Here is a 22,259-nt window from a genome sequence, read left to right as displayed (position 1 = left end):
CTAATTATGCGCTATTCTACTTTAAAGCGTTAATTAACTCAAATGTATCCTTTAACATTACACTTTTTTTTTTTCAGAGGATTAGACTCTTTGTAACTGTTCCAGGGCCAGCAAAGGCCCTGTGTTTTTCTACGCAAATTTCCACCTGCTAGTTGGCCTTCTCATTGGTTGCAACCACAGTCAGATTCCAACGAGAAATTATCTGATTGAAAATCTGGGAGGGGAGAAAAAGAAAGAGCAACAAGTGTGATGGTTTACAGTGGTTTGGTTTTCTGACTTTTGGGAAAGGATTTTAGGACACATTTTCCTCCTAACAGCAGACTTGGGGAAATTATTACCCGTTTAATAAGGACTGCAATTTGTCAAATTAACGGTGAGTAGCTTGTATGGTGATGTTGGCTGTCGTTTCCTATGATAAAGTCCTAACTCAGCGAGGGTGAAACTTGTGTCAAATTGAGTGTTGGAGAAATTATAGCAGGCTATTTAAACTGCTGAAATATTTAAACCGTGTGAATTTTAATTTTGAGCGAGGCATACACAGTTCGACCTATGAGTTTCTAGAATATGTGGATTGGAGCGTGCTATAAATTAAATAATAACAGAGTTACCTGCGAGTAAAGACTGAAGGAATATAAATGCTTCAAGTAGATTAGTTAGTAAAAGAGTTATGAACTTTGAGTATGAGTTTTTTTCCCCCAGTAGCTAGGGAGTTTCAATTAAGTCCTGTCTTCTTGTCTTCTTACTAAAACTAACTAAACCAGCGACTTGTTGACATAATTCGTAATAACTTTTGAGCGTTACCATAGTTACCTGCCTAACTAAAATTTCCTTTTTTTTCTGATAGCCTTAATATGCCACGGTCTTTTTTGGTGAAAAACAAACGGTGCACATCTTACAATGTGCATCGATCATATGATGACGAACCAAAGGCCCCGACACATACAGGTAAGACAAAAAAAGACTATATAACCTCAAAATTTAAGTAAAAGTCATCCATGGTTAGACCAAATAAATTAGTTGGTATCCAAATACATCACTTTTAGTGCATTATATAATAATAACAGCCTGTAATGTTTAATAATCTACATATATTTTAAATATGTATAGATTGATGTAGAAATGTATGCATGTAGATAGATGTAGAAATATAAATATGATATTTATATTTAGGCTTTAGGGTAAATTGCATGTGCCATTAATTCAAAAGGAATTAACTCAAAAACAAATACAGCTGTCTCAGTCCAGTCTTTCAAGGTTTATTTCTGCTGAGGCAATTCTTATTTAGAAAACAAAATGTCTTCCAAGGGGAACTGGCAGGTCATTTAAAAAAGAAAAAATACATTTCTTTGCATTCTAACAACACAGAGAGAAGCCATTTGCATGACTCAATCAAACTTGTGTTTGTTGTTGTGACTTTGCAGAAGTCCCATCAGAGGGTCAGAGCGTCGACTCTCCAGAAAGCCCTCAGTCAGTGGGCCAGCCGTCCCACCCAGACCGCTTTTCCTTTGACAAGGAGGAGGAGGACCTCGAATGCCCCTTACCCGTTCACCTGGAGCCCACCCACCCCCCCGTGGCCCCGACACAGCCGTTCTACCTATCTGGTGAGCAGCCGATACATACAGTATGCTTCACTGTATGTAACCTACCTACCTCTTCATCTTTTTCCACAGGTAAAACATCTAAAAATGCGTATCTTATGTGTGTTTGTGTGTGTCGACAGAACCTCACATGGCAGAGTTCCCTCCTTACTACAAGCCCACGTACGCATGGGATCCGGTGCCTTCCTCCTACGAGCTCCGTCAGATGAGTTTCAGCCCGACTGTCCTGCAGCACACCAGCAGCCTGTATGGCGCTCACATCAGCCATGGCCCGCAGCCCCAGCAGCCCCTGGACTGCAGCACGCACTATTCCCCCACATCCAACACCTACCACTGCATCACCTGTGACAAGGTACGGCTACACGCCTTTCTCTGCACACCTGTACACCGTTCTTCCTCCACACTTCCCACCTCATGGTAGAATATCTGTGTGAATTCAGCCTGGGTTTTGTGGCCTTGTGTGTATTTGTGTGTTGTGTGTCTCTTCTCCTACCATCCACCTTTATTTATCTGCACACGTCTGTTTATTCTCCTTTCTCTCTCTCTCTACCTCTCTCTCATATATATCCAACTCATCAAGCCAAATTCCTAGTAATATATAAAATTATCCAGCGATTAATTGGATTCTGATTCTGATAGGACTTTCCCAGTTCCCATTCTCATGCCACCGATGATAAATAGGCATTCATGTTACTTTAAAGTGCTTTCAGTAAAAGCATCTAACACACAGCTTTGTTAATTTCATTTTTTATTGTTGAAGGGTTACATGCTCCTCTATAGTTCGAGGGAATTCTTCAACCCCTTGGTTTTTACGAAACCCTTTCAAAACACCATTGGATAAACTCAAAACTACATGGTGGTCAAGCTGAAAACAAGGCTGGTTTTCTTAGTTCCCGACTGAAGTTGGCACTTTACAAGGTTGTCATGGGACAGCGACAACAGGTTATGTGATTCGTCAGCTGTTGCATAATCAAAACAATATTTTGGGGGGGTCCTGGTGGCTCAGTGGTCTAGGGCTTGTGCCATGTAACCGTGATGTCCTGGGTTTGGATCCGTCCCGGGACCTTTGTCGCATGTTATCCTGCTCTCTCTCTCTCTCTCTCTCTCTCTTAATCTTGTCTATCCTCCTGTCTATCTCTACTGTAAACTGTAATATTAAAGGCAAAAAAGCCCCAAAAAAACATCTTCAAAAAAAACTCCATTGATTGACTTGGCTCTGACTGTGTTGCAGGTGTTCTCCACGCCTCACGGGCTGGAGGTGCACGTCAGGCGGTCCCACAGCGGAACAAGACCCTTCGGCTGCAGCATCTGTCGGAAAACCTTCGGCCACGCCGTCAGTCTGGAACAACACATGAACGTCCACTCCCAGGTACGTCAGCGAATAACGACGAATACAACCAGCTTCTCTGACACCTTAATGTTAAGCTGAATGTGTGAGTGATGCTGGTGGTGCACTTGTCTTTGACCAGGAAAAAAGTTTCGAGTGCAAGATGTGTGGGAAAACGTTCAAGCGCTCTTCCACTCTCTCCACCCACCTGCTCATCCACTCGGACACGAGGCCGTACCCCTGCCAGTACTGCGGCAAGAGGTTCCACCAGAAATCTGACATGAAGAAACACACATACATTCACACTGGTAAGTCACAGTACATACAGTGTCCTTACACAAATCCGGTGTATTATGATTTGAGAGCGGACTGCCATATTATCAGTGTGCAGCGGCGGCCACAGCTCTATCAGTAACCAACTAACACAAAGAATACAAGACACCTAAAACTGTTTACTTCTGTTCAGCTTCTGTACTCGTCGGCTTTCCAGGTGCACCGAACAGGAATTGCTTCCAAGAGTAATATAACTGCTGATAAATCAGAAAAAGAAACTTAAACAAATGTCCTGTGGATTTGCATATCTGGTTTTCCTGCTTTGCGGAGTCCTCTGTGAAAGGAACTCTATGCAGTCGGCATTTGTTGCAATGAATGTTTGACAAATCTGAACAATGGCTTGATTCTTTGCCCCTGGACATCAATACAAACTTTATCTTTATGGTACAGGCGCTCTGCACCATTTCTGGTACAGGTGACGTGTTGGAAGATTTTACAGAAGCAGAGAAATCATTTGAAACTGATACTAGATTTGATGTAACCATACACTGAACACGGGGATTCTTCATTGGGGTGTTTTTCTGTGTGTTTTATTTCGTAGGTGAAAAGCCCCACAAGTGCCAAGTGTGTGGTAAAGCCTTCAGCCAAAGCTCCAACCTCATTACCCACAGCAGGAAACATACAGGTTTCAAACCCTTTGGCTGTGAGATTTGTGCCAAGGGCTTCCAACGCAAGGTGGATCTCCGCCGGCACCACGAGAGCCAGCATGGCTTGAAGTGAGGAAGAAAGGACACCTACAAGAAAACAATCTCAAAGGAGGATGGTGTGGTGATGATGATGAGGAGAGCGGCACTTTGCTAAAGCGATTAGCTGGTATTGATGTCTTTTGGATGGCCATTATAGATAAAGTACAAAGGTACAGCAAACTGTGACATCAAATTTTGAGAGAAGGCAATTTAACTCCAGCGAAAAGCTAATATGTATAAAGAAGCAATTAACATTTGCTCTTGATAGTTGATTCAGATGTAGTTACTTCAACCTGTATATTAAGTTAATGTTTCATCTCATGAGATGTGTTTACATGTGGATGAGTGGGAGATGTGTTGTCATCATGCGGATTCAAAATGTGTTCTATATAACAACAGGGGGGTTTGATATTACACGCAAGAAAATGCGTCTTTTGTTTCGTATAATTTATTTAAAATATGATATGGTTGAGCAATGTAAAATAACTTGGCTGGAGTATGTGTGAGTTGATAAATGCTTATTAAATAAAGGTTGAAAACAGAAACAAAATCTTTGTGGTTATTCTGCTGATCCCATTGGTTTTAGAGTGCTTCAGTGACTTCAGTGACACAGTGTAGCTCTCGGTCTTTAAACTACAAGGTGATATACTTGCTGTTTGTTTAGTGAGATGAGATGACGAACACTGTAAACATGCTTTTCTCTCCGTTCGGTTCTTTCTGTGTGTTTTTCTGTGTCAGTTTCCCGTCAGAGCAGGATGTGGAATAACTAACTGACTCTGTAGCCCCAGGTGAAAATCTCTTGTGGGACCAGAGATAGTGTGTACTGGGGTAATCCTGCATTCAAATATATACCTGGAACGCCATGCAAATACCGGGCCAAAGAGCTATTCGATGCTGAAACTCATCTCTAAACCAGGTGAATGGTTTGTCAAGGAAAGTAAGAGGGAGATGTTCAGAGAGAGGGTTATTTTACAAATTATATAAATGGCAACTGACAAACTAGATATTTTAGTCCCTTTAATATAGTTACGTTACCATTAGGCCTACTGTAATAGCAAAATCAACTCTATAATCTCAGTAAAATCAGAATTGCACAAACTGCCTAAGCCCTCCTCCAAGTGTCAGGCAGACTGTGATGAATTTTGACCACACGCCCCTTGGATACATCCCGTTTAGCTGCTTGGCTGCTAAAGCGTATTGTCTCCGATGGGATACTGGGATTAACTATAAGCAATAAGAGGTTGGGAAAAGAGTATTGATTACTTAGTCAAACTGCCATCACCACACCCAGCCATTCTGTTGGATTTACTTCAACAAACACATGGCGGCTCTCACGAAGACTCACCACCTTCCTCAAACACCAAACCTGTTAGGACATTAAGCTGCTCCAGGCAAATCAGATCATCACTTGGCCTAGTTAAATCTGACGTGTGCTGTGTCTAGTCGTCAGTGTTGCAGACATGATTTTGTAAGGCGAGCTTGACCGTCTCCTGGTGTAACGTCACAGTGACAACAGCAAGACCTTTCCTCAGTATAGTGGATCCTGATTGGTCGGGTTCTTTCGGCTCCTGAATATGAAAACACAAAGGAAAGGATTGGAGCATGATTTCTGCACAACTGTGAAAAGTACATTCACTTATTTTGTGCACAGAGGAGTCATTACTGCAGAAATCAGTGTCTGTATAGGGAATAGAAGAGGCATGAGGCTTACTGTCTCGTTCAGTTGGTAAACAAATCTGAGGTCTCTATGCAAATTGTGTTGATATTACCTGGGCAACAGGGTCCGTTGTGATCCTCTGGAACAGTTAGGCCTGCTGCATCCTGGTGTGAGGAGACAGGGCAAATCAAAATCCTGCACAGGTAACCAATGGTGGAGAGAGGATCATCTTGGGCGGGACTAAACAAACAGGACATGGGTCCTGAAAAGGAGGGGTGGTGCTTTGGCTCGCCCGGGGGAAAACTGGGGAAATTAGGAAACCAGGTCTACACGCACACACCTGAAACATTGTTTCATCAGTGTACAGGTGTTTGAGTTTGAGAAGCTTGTTTGTAGTAGGAGAATTTGATATCCATGCAGCTGATAGGTGACTGAAAATAGCAGTTCTGGCTGCTGAGGACTGCGCTGGAAATGTTATGTTTATGTGGTTATCCACTCCTCCTTCATTTGCATATCTATTTTGCCTGGGGTGTTGTGGTATCCTAAAAATTGCAAATTCACCTGATTTTCTTCCCTGTAACTGTTCAGCTGTTACTGAGGACACGGTTAGGCTCGGCTACAGTCATGAGCGTTGCCTCCATTAAAGGAAACAAACACAGTTTTCATATGAGGACTGATATTTAATATGAAAAACAGTGTCATGTGTCAACAACAGGGACATATTTGAATATATTTAACAGTTTTGTTTACAGTGTGACAGAAATCTGAGGGCCGTCCTGCAAGCCGCTGCCTGACCAGTGAAGTTACGGCTCAGTCAGGATCAGATACCGTAAACAGTCTCAACCCCGACAACCACAGCAACAGAAAACAAGAAAAATCAGTCAAATCTGTTCCATCCAGCCAAGACCACACAACACATTAGAAAATCAAGACTCAAACATCTGCACAGTCTCTCAAAATCAACACACACCAATCCAAATGCACCACTCTCTCTCTCTTTCTCTCTCTCTCACAGACCCACACACCCACATACACACACACACACCAGGCAAAGAGAGACGGGGCACAGAGCCGAATTTGTCTTGCAAATTAGTTCTATGCAAATTGCTCTTGGCCTGTACTCTGGAAGTGCTCTAGGGTTGAGGGGTGAATGAGCGTGCTGGCCTGAGGCGCTGATGGGAGATTCACGGAAGATTTGGCGGGGGGATCCCCTAGGAGGGACTGTCTCCCAGTAAGATCAAGGAAATGACATGGGAAACTGTGTTATTACTTACTGTTATTAGATACCTGTGACTCAGTATTTGTGACACCCTGTATGTCCAACAGGCTCTATTTTGGACCCACACACTCCTTTTAGACCCAAAAAATAACCTGTGCTGTTGTAAGACTCAGATTCACAGTCTGTATTCCTATTTTTTATTTCTACTTTTTAATCTGATTACGTCAGCTAATCCACGTATTTTACATTCAAATGTCTTGCTTGTTGCCCAACATGTGATGCAAACTTTCTTCTCCCCAGATTGTATTTCACAGTACTGCATGTTATACATTTCTATGTATGCTGTGAAACAGTTCTCAATGTCTGTTTTTAATCAAATCAGGCCAAAAATGAAAAAAGACCAAGACCAAAATCAGTTTGTTAGGTCCAAAACTATGCAAAGTAACCATACAACACAATGGGAGAATAATAATTTGAATTTAGGGAGTCGATTACTCATCGGTGAGAAATAAAGTGGGGAACAACAAAGTCCAGGATGAAACAGAGAATTTATAAAGGATTAAAGGTTTTCTTTGACAAATTTATGAGGTGCGAGGAGCATCACTAAACATACAGACAGAAAACTTTGAAACATTTTTGAGCGATGTTGTCGGGAGTGATCCAGAAAGTACAAGTTATATATTTAAAAATAAGCATAGACACGTCAAGTATCAATGAAAAGTAAATAATTCTAAACACAAGAAAGCAATTGTGTTTTTGCAGAGGCATTTTGAATAACATGCCAATGATCCATCACTAATCTACTGTATGTTGCTGAAGCAGACAGGATAGTCCAAATAAAAAAACAAACAAAACTAAACTGTCAGCAGCTTTCCTCTTTGTGACTGGACACAGGAAACGGTTCTATGATCACATCCGTGACTGTCATGTCGGTGATACCAGCTTGATTGCCAGTGACACAGCAGTAACAGTGTTGTGGTTCAGGATGACAGAGGCGGCATCCTGCCCTCCCATTGGCTGCCTGTCATCCAAATATGGACATGTCTTCCCAACTGACACATAATCAGCTGCAGGACCCGGGTGGGGGGGTTTGGTGGCTGCAGAGACCGAGAGACGAGAGAGTCAAAGAGGGGATGACAGGAGAGGGGATGTGTAGCACGGGGCGTGAGGCGGCTTGAGAGACAGTGCGAGAGAAAAAAAGGGGGTGAAATCTGGGGCCAGCAGGCTTTCCGGAGTGCGCCAGGCGGTGGAGGGAGTGTGATAGCCTTATCATGGCCGCCCCACATTGTAACGGTTGGAACACGCCACCACAGCGGCAGGGAGGAGTGGACAGGCCCTCGACCCAGATAGCACCAAGCACCGGCCTAATCCGAGCGACCAGGGCTAGAGAGAGAGAGAGTGACAGAGAGAGAAAAAGAAAGACAAAGAGAGAGAGAGGGAGAGATCTTTGACATCCTCACTTCACCACAGCACACAACAGATTGTCAGTCAATGCATAACCTCTATCCTCTTCCCTATCTCCCTCCCACAAAGCACAGAACTTCATAACTCCTTACCGGAAGTACTAAAAAATGTTATCTGGCTCTCCTTTTTTCTTTTTTTGTAAAGCATATGGTAATATATCATATGGTAATGATCTCAAGTGATCATTACTGGTAAAGTTATTTTATAGGCCTATAGCTTTTTCTTGTAATGGCTACATATGTGTGTGTGCTTGTGTGTGTATGGGGGGTGGTTTACATATGTGACCTATACTTGTCAAGTTTGACACCCAAAAAACAAAAACAAAAACAAAAAAACACCCAAACATCCAAGGAAAGTGACTGAAAAAGTGGACAAGGAGTTATATAACTTTTAACAGCCAGTGTTAAGTCTTGCACTGCCTTAAAGGCATATGTAAAGAGGACAAACTAGAATAAAAGTAAACACAAACCCCCATATCAGACTTTAATTGCCTAATAGCACTTATCTGGGTAAACACACACACACACTTGCACACCTATTTCTTCTGAATATCCTCTCTTCTCTAAGGGGACAACGGTCTGTTTACAGTGTCTGGGAGGGACAGCAGCACACAAATCCTCTTCACTGAGCTCATATAATTCAACAACAGTGGATTCACTCCCTCTGCCAATACGAAGATGCTTGCTGCGGGCCTTTGGGAGCAATAAGGAGCATTTAAATATATATTATCATCTTCAAAAATAGGGAGGAAGCTCGAGTTTGGAGTATATGAGACTTTATTGTGTAATTTAACTTTGATATGGGAGCAACCCCAAACATTTAGGCTACCATAGAGTTGACAAGCCATCTGGAATCATGGAGGCTGCAGACTATTCCTTAAACGGGCAAAAAAAAAACCCAAAAAAACTTTATTCTTTGAATCTTGTTTGGCTTTCCACTGCCATCGTGTGGCCCGACGCTGCACTGCAGAGTAACACAGCAACAAGGCGAGACCATAGACTACAGTAAACCCATTGAGTTCATAACATTAGTACATACTATTTGTCAGATCTAAGTGAATGTGCAATATTTGTTGAGTGTGTTTTTAATACTGTTTTTATCCTTAGGGTTCATATGTCTTAGTTTATGGTATTTCATTTGTGGTATTTTATTTCATTTTATGGTATTTTATTTGCTTCTATCTTGTGTCTTACCTTGTTTTCTGTGTGTTTAAGTGTTTTACGTCTTGTGGTTCATTTTAATCATTCTTTGTCCCTCTCTGTCTGTTTTAAGTGAGCTTACCAAAGCAAATCCCAATCAACCATGTTGAGACGGCAATAAAGTATTGAACTTAAATTATTAATATGAATTATTTTTAATTCATATTTTCATGTATATGGTGATATGTGGTGATATGTAATTTATTTGTTTGAGTGGTTAGGTTCACGCAAGTCGGTATCGAAAACCTATTGGGTGAATAAAATCACGCGGAACGAAAAGTACAAACGAGCGTTTCCACCCGGCGTTATTTTGCACTTGGGCACACACACATGCTGCTGTAATCTGGCCGCCGAAGAGCTAAGGAGGGTCGGGGCGTGTTGAACTTGCCTGAAAATTGCAATATGTTTACGTAAATATATATGTATGAGGATTTGTAAAGCAAAAATGTCAGATGCCAGGGAGATTAAGCTAAATTTCACCCTGAAAGAGCTGACCATCAGCAGCCCTTCAGATGACGGCGGTGTGCCCGGCAGCTCTTCCTCCGTGGAGCTCCTGGATAATAAACTGGTGTGTGTTGAATATCCAGCGGTTGTCTCCAGTGTGGACAAGATGCTGGAAACTGTTGGGGGTGAACAGGGATTGTCCAAGGTGAGTCAAACAGACAGCAACTGGGCCAGAGTGCAATAACATGATGCAGGTGTTAGAAAATGTCTTGAAATGTCTCAAAATGTATTATCTAAACTCAATGACCTTTAAAACGGGCTTGAAAGCAATTAGTTATTCGATTTCAAGTCGAAAAATCACTTTGAGATGTCTTAGAAATCTTTACAAATTTTATAATCAATCTGGTTTCTGTGGTCGATGTTTTCTTTCCGAAATCAGCAACAATCACGCAGACACAGTCAAAATATCGGATTTATATTTCCTTCTGTTTGACCCTAAAAATGCTTTAAAAACTACTACATTTAACTTTATGAAACTTTATGAAGCAGACACTGAATAAGTTTGCTACCCCCAATACGAGGGAGGAAGAGGAAAAAGTCATGTAATTTTCAAGCCATATAACATGAAAAGGCTAGTAATTCTAAGAGATTCTGTCTCATAACATCCACAATGGATAGATAGATTGATTGATAGATAGATAAGAAAAAAATGTCACAGCCTGTAAATTGAAACACTAAGGAAGAGTAATGCAGGAATATAGAAAACAATAGTAACAACAGACAATATGTTTTTCCAAAAGTAGGATGCCACCCACCACCCTATAGGTCGTTTAGTGTATAGTCTGCTGTCTCACATATCACAGGCAAAACTGTCATTACAGTTACAGTCTGAGGTGTGACCAAGCCAACTTTGCTGGAGTCCCAAGTCAAGTCTCAAGTCTTGAGGCACAAGTCTCAAGTCAAGCCCCAAGTCTAAATGTAGAACACAGAACAAATCAAGAGTCCAGTATCAATTTAATATCTTAAAGAAAACAGAACGTTTCGATGCAATAGGATAGAACTTGGTAAGAGCATCATGAGTTTCATTTCTATAATCAGCTTCAGCTTCAATAAATTCAATCATTCCATACAATTTCAGAATTTAAATTCAGTCGTCTGCTGGAACAAATCTCATCACTTTCAATCTAAGTCATTTACACAAACACAAGATCTTTTGTCAAGATTTTAGAAACATTTTCAAGTCACCAAAGTACAAGTCAAAATCAAGTCAAGTCAAGTTCATTTATATAGCCCTTTGTCACAAGCATGTCTCAGAGGACTTTACAGAGAGTGTGTCTAGCTAGGTCTAACTAAACACAATCAATGGTGAACAAAGTTATGTAAGACAAACATAGCAAAAGAAAAAACACAGGTAGGCAAGAGCAGATTTAGCAAGACAAACAATCCAATACCTATTCTACATAGCCTAACCTACCCGGCACCCCAGCCTTAGACCCTAAATGCACACAAGGAAAAACTCCCAAGAAAAACCTTAGTAGGGAAACTTGGAAGAAACCTTGGGCGGGCTGAGGCAAAAAAAAAAATCAAGTCCCAAGTCACCAGAGGAAGATTTCAAGTCTCAAGCAATCAAAATTGTGACTCGGGTCTGACTCAAGTCCAAGTCATGTGACTTGAGTCCTCACCTCTGGCTACAGTTAAACTGCCTTTGTCTAATGCCTGTGTATTTCCTGTGTGTCCCGCAGACCTACGCTCACCCCAACAGGCGGCTGGAGCTGCGTTTCCGACCCCAGGACCCGTTCTGCCACTCTCTGTGCGGCAACCGCTTCCCGTCCAGCAACCTCCTGCTCAGAGTGCGGCGGCGGGTGCGAAAAAAGGACCCCGAGGACGTTCAGGTCCACATGGAGATACTTGGCGTCATAGGAACAACATACAAATTCCAAGGTAGCGACACATCCTTGGGGCGTCACATATATGAAATCCTCTGGTGGCTCAAAGTCAAAGGAGGTTTTGATAAACGAATCTCACAGGTTGTGTTTATTTATTCTAGGGATGGCGGACTTTCAGTGCCTCGCCGTGCATTCAGAAGATGGAAAACACACATCCTTATACGACAAAATCATCCTCCGCAAGTCGGAGAATCAGGAGTACTTTGAGCAGCCCATGCCTTTCTTCCTCCCCCCGCCCATCTTCTCCCGCCTCGACAGTCCCGTGGATTATTTCTACCGCCCGGACATCCATCACAAGTTAGTAAAGGCTCTGTGGGGAAAAGCCGGGAAAGCGTCGCTCGCTTAGTCAACCTGAGAGCTTTCTGCTAATTCCTTGTTGAATAGTTGTTAGGTGTCAGAATGTAGAACAGCCACCGCTCACCCTGAAGGCTGAAGGCTCGGCTCCGGTGCCGGAGTCTGACAAAATCCTCAGAAACGGAGACGGAACATCTGCACACTTGGATCTATGCAGAATTTCATTTATCAGCAAGCTGTCGGTCTCGGATGTTCCATCTGTCACTGAGCACTAGACGTCATTTCAACCTTGTGTCTGTGGTTAAATAGCCCAGAATCCTTTTGTCAATGTACAGCCCAGTTTTAGACCAAGTGGTAAATCCATTATTACATATTTAAACAATACATAAACAGCTGTGAATATCAAAAGTATGCACCAGAGAAGTACAAGAAAATACTTTATTTTTGTCATTTACCCCAGAAGAAGTAGTCTAAGACGCAGATGTCTACTAAACTTTCACTTTTAAACTAGGGCTGCAACTAACGATTATTTTCATTGTCGATTAATCTGCTGATTATTTTCTCGATTAAACGATTAGTTGTTTGGTCTATAAAATGTCAGAAATTTACGAAAAACGTCGATCAGTGTTTCCCAAAGCCCAAGATGACGTCCTCTAATGTCTTGTTTTGTCCACAACCCAAAGATATTCAGTTTACTGTCACAGAGGAGTAAAGAAACCAGAAAATATTCACATTTAAGAAGCTGGAATCAGAGAATTTTGACTTATTTTTCTTAAAAAATTACTCAAACCGATTCATCGATTATCAAAATAGTTGGCAATTAATTTAATAGTTGACAACTAATCGATTAATCGTTGCAGCTCTATTTTAAACCCTATGTAGCCTAATTTTTTAGATGTCTTTTAAATGGCTAATCAATGTAAAATTGCTCTGTGGGCTCTTTTTCTGAGAATAGTTGTTACTTTTCAACAGTAGTCATAATTACTCATCAGCGTATTTATCCCACACAGTAACTGGTCTAACTGAGATAATTCCTGTATTCTTGCAGGAATGTTCATAAGTGTCATCAGTTTACCTTCTTATGATTGAGATTTAAAGTGCAAGTGCAATGGCAGGGTATTATAGGTGAGTATAGGGCCGATCAGTGCTGAAAAGTAGTATAGAGGTGTGTGGTTCTGGGATCCCAGAATTTATTGATTGGCTTTCTGGTGGTGTCATGGGCCTAATTTAATAGAATATCTTCTAGGAAGGTGAAGGTGTCCATTTGACAACTCACTCACATACCCGCACTCATTCATCGCACTCCCCTCTAATATTTAATATTCAGGTTTCTACGTAGGTGCCTAACCAAAACGGCACAAGGGATAGTTATGTCTGATCATGTGTATTTGTAAATGGATTACGCAAGCTTCTTTTTACTGAGATATCTTTTAAATGTCACTGTGATACAGATGTAGAAATCAAGAAAGATCTTTGTAACATTTGCCTTTTTTCTGTGTGTGTGTTCATAGCCAAGTACCCATTACCAAGGAGAATTTTATTGGTTTGAATCGTGCCCGCCGGCCCCACAACACCATCTTCATCAGCTTCCTGGACCCCACGGTGCCCTCCGAGTGCCTGGAGGCTGCCAAGGTCAACTGGGAAAGAGTCTGCATCAAGGAGTGTGACAGACAGGCTGAGGAACACCTGAGGAAGGTAAGTGTGTCTGTGTAGCTCATGGTGTCTGGCCACTGGAAAGCACTTTTTATGCAGAACTTGCTGTCAGTCAGACTCGAACAACATATCCTCTGCTCACCAGGGTCACATGCCCACAGCAGATGAATGTTCACTGTCTTAATCTGCCACTTGGAAAGGATCCATTTTGGGTGGTAAAATTGGGGTTACTTCAGCTTAGAGTGAGCTTATACCAAGGAACAATATCATGCAGTGTCAATCAAGTCTGTCCAGAAATACAGACGGGCTGCCTATAAGCCTCTCCAGCCTCCAGGCACACAAAGTTGCAATGAACACAGATGAAGGCTTAGGCCGACGTGTTTGTGCCATTCTTTTCCCTCCTCTGTGCTGTTCTCAATAAAAAGAAGAGACTTTTTGAAGAATTCTTTTAGTTTTTCAGACGTTTCTTGTCTGGTTGTGCAGACTACTTGTATTTTGCAGTTCACACACACCCTAGTAAGTCGAAGAAAAGGAGTCCTGGTTGAGTGTGATGCTTATTTTTTCCTATTGAATGCTATAATAAATTCTGCATGGAGGATGGCAGCTTAGTGTAGGGCCTGGAATTTGGGAAATAAACAGATTTCTTAGGGCCTGATCACCTGAGGGCAACTGCAATTTTTGCCTGAGCATGTTGCTGAAATTTATTCCACTTTGAACCACCATATCAGATATTTATTTCCCCCAAGCCACCGAGGTAAAAAAATTCCAGTCTATTTACCTACCATGGTTTATTAAACCGCAGTTTAATAATCTGCATCCCCATAAAATCAAGCCAGTGCCATGAGTCACTCATTTTTGCCCTCGCTGGTATTTGCTCACTAGATCACCACAAAAACATTTGAATTTTGCTATTCATGAGACTGTTTCCTTTTTAAGAGGCAGTTTGAGTGTGCAGGCACTGGCCAGTCTGACTTACTGACTGCACACACATGTAGGAGTACAATCTAATCACAGATTATACTTGTAGAAGTATATGTGTGCAAAAGTAACATGTGCAAAACGGTCTTCATTTACGTAATATTTCTAAGGTCCGTGACATGCTTTCCACTAGGGCTGGACAATAATTCAATATTATCGTTTATTGTCTTTCAGTGGAATCATATTGTGATGATATGAAGATATTTTAATATCGTGACACACATTTCTGCTGTCTAAATTGATGATGACAAGCAAATTTTACTTAGGAATATTATTTGAATATTTCTGTTTTGTTTGACACCACACTTAACATTACCATTCGGTTCAATGAGATGAACATTAATTTGATTATTTAACATGATTTTGCATACATGAACCATATCGTGATATATATTAACATAGAGAAAAATCCTTATGATTATCATGATATTGATTTCAACCATATTGCCCAGCCCTACTTTCCACTGATGACTGAAAAACCTGTGCATGCTTTTGTGACAACCAGGCTAGACTACTGTAATTCCCTCCTATCTGGATTACCCAAGAACTCAATTACTACTCTTCAAAGAGTTCAGAATGCCGCTGCCAGAATAATAGCATGCACTAGACTGAGAGACCACATTACACCCGTTCATTGGCTACCTGTATCTTCCAGAATTGATTTTAAAGATCATCTAATTAGTTTTCAAATGTCTTCATGGTCTCGCCCCACCCTACCTTAGCGATATGATAGTGAGATATGTACCATGTAGATCACTTAGATCATCCAATAGCAGTATGCTGACCATCCCTAAAATTAGGCTTAAGAGTGGTGAGTCAGCATTTAGCTACCTTGGACCTACACTGTGGAACTCCCTCCCAGATAAGCCACTGACACACTCAGCACTTTAAAGAACAATCTTAAAACACATCTTTTTACCATTGCTTTTAATTAGGTGGTGGTAAATTGGTTTACATGTATTTAGTGTTTTTTTTTTCTTTTACTTCTGTGTATTTAAATTTTATCCTTTGTTGTCCTTTTTACTATTGTTTTTATTGTTTTACTACTTTTATTTCTTTGTTTTTATGCCTTTCTATTCTGTGAAGCACTTTGTAAACAGTCTTGTTAAAAGGTGCTATACAAATAAAGTTATTATTATTATTATGATTATTATTATTATTCACATTCAGTTCGAGACAATTTTATTTTGGGTTAATTTTCAATAATCAGTCTAAACTCAGGTAAAAATAAAACCGTCAGCCTCTATCATGAGATTGTTTTCCTGGTGACCCAAGTGAAACTGAAGTAACTATGCCAAATCCACTCAAATTTATCTTAAAACCATTTTCTTCTTTTGTTATAGACTAATAGAATAAGAAAATGCAGTAAAAAACAATGTTGCTTGAGTTGTGTTTTTTTTTTGAGAAACTAAAGATAATATTTGAACTGCCTATCTACAAGGCGGTGCTTTTGATTCTGATATGCCTCCATCAGTGAAGGCTGTGTTTTGGCCATTTTTTGGGGCATTTTTGTCATGTAGTGACTGCCATGTACGGCTGTCCCACCTGTCTCCACTTTAATTCATTTTCGATCACCAATCTTGCCCAAAACATCATAATAAACAGTTGTTAGAGAGAGAGAGTTGCAGCCTGCTTGAAGTTGGAAAATAATGTTATATAATGTAATGGACAAATGACTGATCGTTCTTTCCTGGGCTCTTATCTTATCTCAAACCAAACTTTTTTTGGGGCTAGATGTTTGAGAGCCGACCCATCTGGTCCCGGAACGCGGTCAAGGCTAACATCGACGTTCATCCTGAGAAGCTGAAGCTGCTGCTGCCTGTCTTTGCCTACTACATGGTGAGCTGAGGGGACAGACGAGGTGTCAGGTCAAAGAAATAAATGACTGCTCTCCTCCATCACATTTTCCCTGATTTAAACTTATAAATAATGAAGCTTTTAATGAAAAATGAGTGCTAGGAATACTTGCACTAGCGTCAGTGAGGTATTTATCTGCAATAGCTGAACAAAAGCATGTTTTAGACATAAAATGGGCATAAAATTAATCACTTTATTTGCCATTTATAGTAAATATACAAGCCCTTGTGTTATTTGAACTAGGGTGAGTGCTTACAATAGAAACCTGGCTTAGATGTTTGAGGAAAAAGGGGGCGGGAATGTCTAGTCTAGTCTAGTCTTGTTTATGTATATATCCCATTATCTCAAGCATGTTTCAAAGGGCTTTACATAGTATCATGTACATGTCATATACCATACTAGACACAAACACACTCATGCCTATGGGCAATTTATTGATCAGACCTAAACTCACATACACTACACATAAACAAAACAGACCCTGCTCCAAAATGTATAATTGCCCACAACAGAAAGACCTCACATACTGTGCAAAGGGACAGACATATGATATACAGTAGACTATGTATCACTCTGTGTAGCTATATTCAATATTCCCTCCCTATTTCAGATATATATTTGTAAAGTGTTATGAATAGTTTGCTGTCTGTTGTAATGGAATAATGGAATCCATTGGAAATTACAGAAGAAATTAAATGAAGTGGCAGGTTACAATCCACTCATTTTTTTTGCCCAAATTTAAATAGCTGAGGTTTTTTTTGTAGGTGACAGGACCCTGGAGAAGTCTGTGGGTGAGGCTGGGCTATGACCCCCGAAAGTCCCCCGACTCCAAGAAATACCAGATGCTGGACTTCAGGATCCGCTGCAGCACCAAGCATGGTGAGAGACGGGGGGTGGGGTGGGGTGGGGTGGGGGAGGCGTTATTAATAAGGAATTGGGTACATCTAATTGGTACATCTAAAATGTATTTATCACTTAATTTTATTCAGATTTGTTATGCATTTTGATTTGTGAGTTCTCAAGATTATGTAAAATGCAGTACTGTGACATCATTGAATTGAATTGCATGAAAATGGTTGTAAGTAAATTTCATCTAGTCCGTCTGCCCTGTAAACATCTGCATTTTTCCATAAAATCTTCTTAGGCAGTGCAATTCAGTGATACAGTAGAATTAAATTTTCCTTGATGATGTGAACTCAAGTTCAAAACAATGGAAACATTGTTAGATTTCATGAAAGATCTACGTTTGTGGAAGAACAATCAAAATGTAAATGTTAGTGGAATTCCCCTTCTTTGCCTGATACTCCTTGTCCCTCTTTTTGCTCCCTGTAGGGTATTCAGTAAGTGACATGCCAGTGAAAGCCAAGAGGAGCTCCCTTGACTACACCCTGCCTATCACATTCAACAAAGCAGGTGAGAACCTACAATTCATTTAAATGTATTAATTTATTTATCAATGTAGTCCAGTTGATATTAAAAGGGACACCAGGCCAAGAGACCGGCGTCAAGACAAACATAGAAGTTGCAGACAAGCATGCGCCAGTGTATAAAGCAAAGTGTAAACAAAAGCACATAAAAAGATAAGAGCAAATGCAATTTTTGCTGTAAATTTCCTCACAAAGGCAGGAGGCCAATAGCAAATCATCTCACTCAAGGGCCAAACCTATTTAAATCAGGACTAAATAAAGCCTTTACAGTTCTTTACTGACTCTATCTTTCATTATCAGGTTAAGCTCACCAAGAGAAACCATCTCCTATAGCTTTAAATCATTTTGCAGTGAGTTCCATGAAAATATAGCAGAATACATTAAATAACTTTTGCCTAAATCAGTTCTGACCTTACAGAACTGAATAGAGATAGATAACAAAAACTTTTCCTGTGGTTGTAAACAGTCATTTCCACCCAAGGTCTTCTGAGGTACAAGTGCACAAATGAAACGAGGCAATCGCAGAATGACCTTGTAGATAAAAATGGCCGAACAGGGCAGGCCAATGCCCTGTAGTAAACCTCACTGGATTTGGCTGGTGTCCAGCCCCCATGAATTGCAGTGTTAAGCAGTTTTTGAATTTGCATGCCGATTCATAGAGGTCTGGATGCAAGCCTATCCACCGGCAGTTATTTCGGAGGGATTCTGTCCGACAAACTTGATTGGATGATCAGTGTAATTGGGACAAACCAACCATCATGGCACCATTTTGGGTGCCATGATGCATGAATAATACATGCATGAAACTGTCAAGTCTCGCTGTTGTAATGGCCTTGTAGATAAAAATGGCCGTCAGTGAACAGGGCAGGCCAATGCCCTTTAGTAAACCTCATTGGATTTGGCTGGTGTCCAGCCTCTATGAATTGCAGTGTTAAGCAGTTTTTGAATTTGCATGCCGATTCATAGAGGTCTGGATGCAAGCCTATCCACCGGCAGTTATTTCGGGCGGATTCTGTCCGACAAACTTGATTGGATGATCAATGTAGTTGGGACAAACCAACCATCAACCAAGCATTAAACTAAGATTTAATGCTGCCATGCCTCCGAAGCATGTGAACTACAATAACCATAATTCATAGCGCCTATGTGCACAACACAAACTGAATGGAGAGACAGCATGAAGCATAGTCTCAATAATCAGATGGAAGTGTAATAGCCAGCTAATGTTTCAATGCCTCAGCTTATACCACACTGAGAGACTTTAGTGCCTGGAAAAAATATGAGTTACTGGGCTCGCTGAATAAAACTTCAATAACAAATCATCAATAACTACCTCCCTCCACCCCCCCGCTGCCGCTGAAGTGAACTGACAAACTGTGGAAAACACTGCTGTATGTTTTGTTTTCCAGCTCCGCAGCCAGCTAGTGTGATGGAGCTTCCAGCTCAGGAAGGTCCCAGCACCAGTCGGCAGCCGATCCCAGTCAAGTACCAACTAAAGGTCAGTAACTCTTCTAGTCCATTAAAGTGATACATGTCTAAAAGGTACTCTAGATTGGTTGAAATGATGTTTAATGTCACGCCTCGCTGCTGATGGATATAGCGAACTTTGAAGGAATAATAACTTACCTGTGGTCCTGTATAGGTGTTGGAGCATGGCACCAACACTGTCAGAGTCAGGGGCTTCAATCCCCCGTAGCTCAATGGCACTAACACTGCTGATACTCATGGTACTATAAGGCAGCGGTTCTCAACGTGGGGACCGTGGACCACCAGGGGTCCTTGAGGAGGTTCCAGGGGGTCCACAGAAAATTTATGAATTGTTAAACTTCACCATTATTTCATTTACAAGACGTTAACACAATTAGAGAATGTAGAAGATTGACTATTTTGATCATAATTTCACTGTCTCTACCTACAATACAGATAGCTACAATACAGACTGAATTCTGGAAAAAATCCTATCTAACAATAAAAATATTCTCAAATTTCGGCCCGAGAGACAAAATCTCACCAAATTTGGGGTCCTTGATATGAAAAAGGGTTGAGAATCACTGCTATAAGGCACTTGTGATAAAAGAGTCCAACAAATAACATATGTTATGCTAAAAAAAAACCATTTCACTTGTGGGTAACTTTGGATGCAGAAAGGTGAGACTGAAAGAGGATATGAATCAAATAGTTGAACTGAACTTCAGCTTAAAGGTTAAAGTGCTGTTGGAGAGAAGAAATGTCCCGTCATCAGGGAGAAAAGAGCTTGTGTAGGTGTTAATAAATACACAGTGGGAACATTAGATAGTGTGCAGACTTTACTATCTACTTTGATGTCCCATCTTCATGAAGTGTACTGAGAAAGTCATTAAATGGAAGGTCAAGAGATTGATCAAACTGCATTATATGGAATGGTTATGGAAATGTTGTCAGCCAGAATGTGTAGGAACCCTATACTGGATTAGCATTTGACAGTAACCTTTCTTTCCCCTCTCCAGGAGTCGTCCTACATCTTCAAAGAGGGCATGCTGCCTCCTCACAGACAGATGTTTTACCAGCTGTGTGATTTGGACGTGGAAAGGTACGATACAGTGCTGAACAAGCATTAGTCCTTTCCAGCAGAGACCGCCAATATGTTTACTAATCTCTCTATCTAAAGTGTTGAATATGCAGTAATGATAATGGTATTGGTATCCCCTCATTTAATGATACTCAAATCATTACATTGTAGATTACATTTTACATTTTTGGCATGTAGATAAAACTGTAACCCAGAGCAATTTACATTGAGTGCAGCAGTTTTGTAATCTTTAATTCCTAGATTTCTAACATCACAAGCAACCAGTAATATTAAAAATATTGTCCCTTCAATATCTATATACAACAGAGAAGTGATAGGTAAATAAACAAGAGCCAGGTATCATGGCCTGTTTCCTCTGATTTTGTTATAATTCGGACTCTGATGAAAACAGCCATCTATCACTCTTACTGTGGTTTGGGTGTTAATGCGCCTGTGTGTCTGTCTCCAGTATACGGGAAGTGATTCAGCGGAACGACGGGAAAGAGAAGGAATGTGACGAGAGGGACGGCTGGTGTCTGCTCGGCACCACCGACGACCTGAGGGACATCATATCGGCCATGATCAAGAAGGTCATCCGGGCCCAGAGGCCAAGTAAGGAAGCGTCCGCCAGCCTCCTGCCCTCATCCAGGGTCACGGTCCATTGAATCAATTGGCAGAGTGAAATTGTACATGATAGATAGAGCGTTTATTCTTTAACTAGAGATTACACAAACTGCGAAACCTTCTTTTTTTTAGCAAACTTTTTTTTTTTAAACATGACAAAAAAACATTAACAAAAACAAAACTATTTTCTTCCCACATGAAAGGGAATTGACTCCACAAGCTTTTCCTCCTCAGGCTTTCTCTACATGTGTATTTCATGAATACTGTGTCCTCTTTGTGATCCCCAGGTGTGCGGTCACATTAACTACTCAACCAGGCCAGTCAGTCACACTGATAAAGCCCTTTCCTCTTACCCTAGACAAAACATGACCAAAAGTGTGCTCTGTGAGAAGTGAAGGTAGTTTTGTAAGGACCAACAACTCCGCTCTGTAAATTGTGTGAACTTGTAGGTTTATTATTTTGCCAATTAATGTTACGTGTGTTCCCCAGGTTTGCCAGAATTCCCTGTGAAGCGCAGACGAGCTGGCCTGAGTATAAGACCCCGAGCGAAAGTCGCTGAACCGGTGGAAGAGGGGGACAACAATGAGGAGGATGAAGAGGAGGATGAGGAGGATGAATTTCACCCGTCGGAGGGGAGTGAAAATGAGATGGAGACAGAAATGTTGGATTACATTTGAAAATGGACATTTAAGTACTTTAGTGAAATGTATCAAGAGTATAATATTTTGAAGTTAGCGACTCTTTTCTGTAAAATGTGCTATGTTTTGACTTTTACCGGTGTAAATAAAAAAAAAATGGTAGTTTCTCTACTCAGTGGAATAAGAAATATCTCATCTCTGTTTGGTTATGCACTGGCAACCTAAAGAAGCCGTTTACTGTTATTTGTTGACATTCAGAATCTTTGAGACCCACAAACCATTTCAGCACAACATGGTCATAGCAAAAAATCTTGGAAATCATCTTTATAGGTCACATATTTATTATTTATTTATGGTTTATTTGATA

The 22,259-nt window shown here is 40.9% G+C and overlaps 2 protein-coding genes across 2 annotated transcripts; both read left to right on the top strand.

Annotated features, from left to right (window-relative positions):
* Nucleotides 1–233: 233 nt before the first annotated feature.
* Nucleotides 234–4,472, top strand: gfi1b (growth factor independent 1B transcription repressor). The gene is made up of 7 exons (XM_071534098.1): nucleotides 234–373; nucleotides 845–945; nucleotides 1,422–1,601; nucleotides 1,721–1,950; nucleotides 2,830–2,967; nucleotides 3,068–3,233; nucleotides 3,800–4,472. The coding sequence occupies exons 2-7, from the start codon at nucleotides 852–854 to the stop codon at nucleotides 3,976–3,978; spliced, it is 987 nt and encodes a 328-aa protein (XP_071390199.1). The 5' UTR covers nucleotides 234–373; nucleotides 845–851; the 3' UTR covers nucleotides 3,979–4,472.
* Nucleotides 4,473–9,814: 5,342 nt separating this feature from the next.
* On the top strand, nucleotides 9,815–22,080 carry gtf3c5 (general transcription factor IIIC, polypeptide 5). The gene is made up of 11 exons (XM_071534071.1): nucleotides 9,815–10,132; nucleotides 11,670–11,868; nucleotides 11,975–12,170; nucleotides 13,679–13,862; nucleotides 16,533–16,637; nucleotides 17,420–17,534; nucleotides 17,988–18,068; nucleotides 19,492–19,580; nucleotides 20,569–20,651; nucleotides 21,100–21,242; nucleotides 21,744–22,080. The coding sequence occupies exons 1-11, from the start codon at nucleotides 9,908–9,910 to the stop codon at nucleotides 21,929–21,931; spliced, it is 1,608 nt and encodes a 535-aa protein (XP_071390172.1). The 5' UTR covers nucleotides 9,815–9,907; the 3' UTR covers nucleotides 21,932–22,080.
* Nucleotides 22,081–22,259: the final 179 nt, after the last annotated feature.

This window comes from Centroberyx affinis, unplaced genomic scaffold, assembly GCF_046629955.1.
Source record: "Centroberyx affinis isolate AG114_WGS23_722 - 3 ecotype Tasmania unplaced genomic scaffold, CSIRO-AGI_Caff_v1 ptg002483l_1, whole genome shotgun sequence".
Taxonomy (NCBI): Eukaryota; Metazoa; Chordata; class Actinopteri; order Beryciformes; family Berycidae; genus Centroberyx; species Centroberyx affinis.
Note: the sequence above shows the minus strand (reverse complement) of the source record. Positions and strands in the feature narration are given on the sequence as shown.